The sequence below is a fragment of the Elephantulus edwardii genome, unplaced genomic scaffold (assembly GCF_000299155.1).
Source record: "Elephantulus edwardii isolate Elephantulus edwardi_28Jun2011 unplaced genomic scaffold, EleEdw1.0 scaffold00176, whole genome shotgun sequence".
Taxonomy (NCBI): Eukaryota; Metazoa; Chordata; class Mammalia; order Macroscelidea; family Macroscelididae; genus Elephantulus; species Elephantulus edwardii.
Genome location: NW_006399926.1, coordinates 5,874,145 through 5,876,164, shown reverse-complemented (window position 1 = coordinate 5,876,164; position 2,020 = coordinate 5,874,145). Strand labels below are relative to the sequence as shown.

The window sequence follows — 2,020 nt, the reverse complement described above, 5'->3', positions numbered from 1 at the left end:
CGGTGGCGGCGACGAGGGAGAAGAAAGAAGGGGATCGTCCGGCGGCGGTGGCTGCGGCGGAGGCTCCTCCTCCGGAGGCGGCGGCGGGGGCTGCTTCTCCAGCGGCGGAGGCGGCGGCGGCTCTGGCTGTGGAGGTGGTTCCTCAGGGGGAGGCGGCGGCGGTTCCAGCTGCAGCGGCGGCTCCTCCGGGGGCGGCTCTGGCAGTGGCAAGGGTGTCCCCATCTGCCACCAGACCCAGCAGAAGCAGGCGCCTAGCTGGCCATGCAAATAAGCCTCCCTCCGCGAAGGCCCGGAGGCGAAGGAGCAGGAAGTGGTCTCCGTGCTGCGCGCAGATGAGCTTAGTGCTCTCATAATATTGCCCTGAGGTTTAAGAACCCTTCATGTATTGCTAACCTGGAAGAGGCTTTTGAGCTCACAAGCTGCGTCTTGTTCTGCAGTTTTCTCTCCTTGGTTTCTGTAACACTACCTCCCAACCCCAATGCATCCTCAGCCAATAAATTTGCAATTCATGAGAATCTGTGTGTCTTCAAAAGTCTTTGTGGTTGTAGCTTCCAAATTCCTCTATTCCTCTCCGCCTCCACCATTCAATCATCCACACATTCATTGAATGAATGGGCGTTAATCTGTTGGGAAGAGGGAGGGAAGCCAACCAGATGGGAGTCCTAATTATTAGTTAAGGAGGGATGAATTGCTTATAGCCTATGGTCAAAGTGAAAAGTGTGCACTCTGGTTCATGCCTTAAAATTGTGAGCTGATTCCCTCAACATGAAGATCATGGGAAGAGATTTCCGTAAATACCCCCTAGTGGATTGAGTAGCACTCTGAGTTCAGTGTTTTTCTAATTGCAGGAGTGCTTTCAAAAGACCTCAAAACTCAGTACTACTGAGTTGATTTCGTCTTAAAGCGGCCCTCTATCTGACTTCCCCTGTTACAAATCCTAGTGGGAGGACATGCCCAACTTCCTGCTGCAGAAGCAAAGATGAAGATGATGCCTTTGGTTAGCAGCACAACTCTCCCTGTGTCAGCTACTAAAGCTCCTCTGGGAAAATTTTCTCTGACAGTTCAAAGCCTGGACTACACAAGGCTTGAGAGATTTTCCAGGAAGGTTGCCCATAAGGAACATCAGCTTATGTTGCCCAGATTTGTAGGAAAAGAATAAGTGGGCCAGGTACTTATGAGCCTCTACAGTGTGTGAGACACTATACTAGGTACTTTTAGGGACAAGAGGGAGTAGAAGAGCTAGTTTACTTCCCTAAAGGCGCTTATGCCCAGGTTTAGGAAAATACAGCAAAATGCATGAGTGTAAAAATGGTATGGTGGGGCATCTGACTTAACTTCACTAGTGGGAGAGAAAATTATCATCTGTGTATCACCCAAATCTAATTCCTATGAAGTATTGGTTAGACATACTTCCTCCAACTTATTCCACCGTTCTGACTCCAGGTGACCTCATCAGTGTTTACTTCTGTTAGTTTAAAAAAAAAAAGTTGCAATGGTCACACATAATTCATAGAAAATGCTCGAATTTATGAGTTTATTAGAAAAGTAACAGCTCAGTATCAGAAGTGACTCAGGATAGGTTTCTTCAGTCAGGACAACTTTTCAGGTCTCTTCCTAACTCTTGGTCTCTCAGCCCTCAGCATCTCAGACCTTCAACTCTTCGGCCCTTTAGGCATCTTGGGGGCAGCCTAGCTTCCACTCTGTTAGGGCTGGTATTATAACATCTATGCTCAAAGGTATCAATTCTTCTTCTGTCATCCTTATTCATTATCCAGCTCTCAGATGCATAACAAATGATCTGAAAGACCATGGCCTGAATTAGATACACCTAAGTCCTCAAACTGACATTATTGCTCATCAATAATTTGGAGAGGTCTCAAACTACAGACTTTTCCACTGCAATACGCCTACTGATTTTGTAATGCTAAGCTAATTATTCAAGAAGCTGGACTCAATGAAGATGAATGTGGCATTAAGATTAGAGGAAGATTTATCAATAACTTGCATTATGCAGATGACA

General features: G+C 46.6%; 1 protein-coding gene across 1 annotated transcript in view; it reads left to right on the top strand.

Moving 5' to 3' along the window:
• LOR (loricrin) overlaps nt 1-271 on the top strand; it is a 1,240-nt gene extending 969 nt beyond the window's left edge. Inside the window, exon 2 of the mRNA XM_006895934.1 lies at nt 24-271. Within this exon, the coding sequence (XP_006895996.1) occupies nt 24-271 (248 nt within the window). The remainder of the gene's footprint in view (nt 1-23) is intronic.
• Nucleotides 272-2,020: the final 1,749 nt, after the last annotated feature.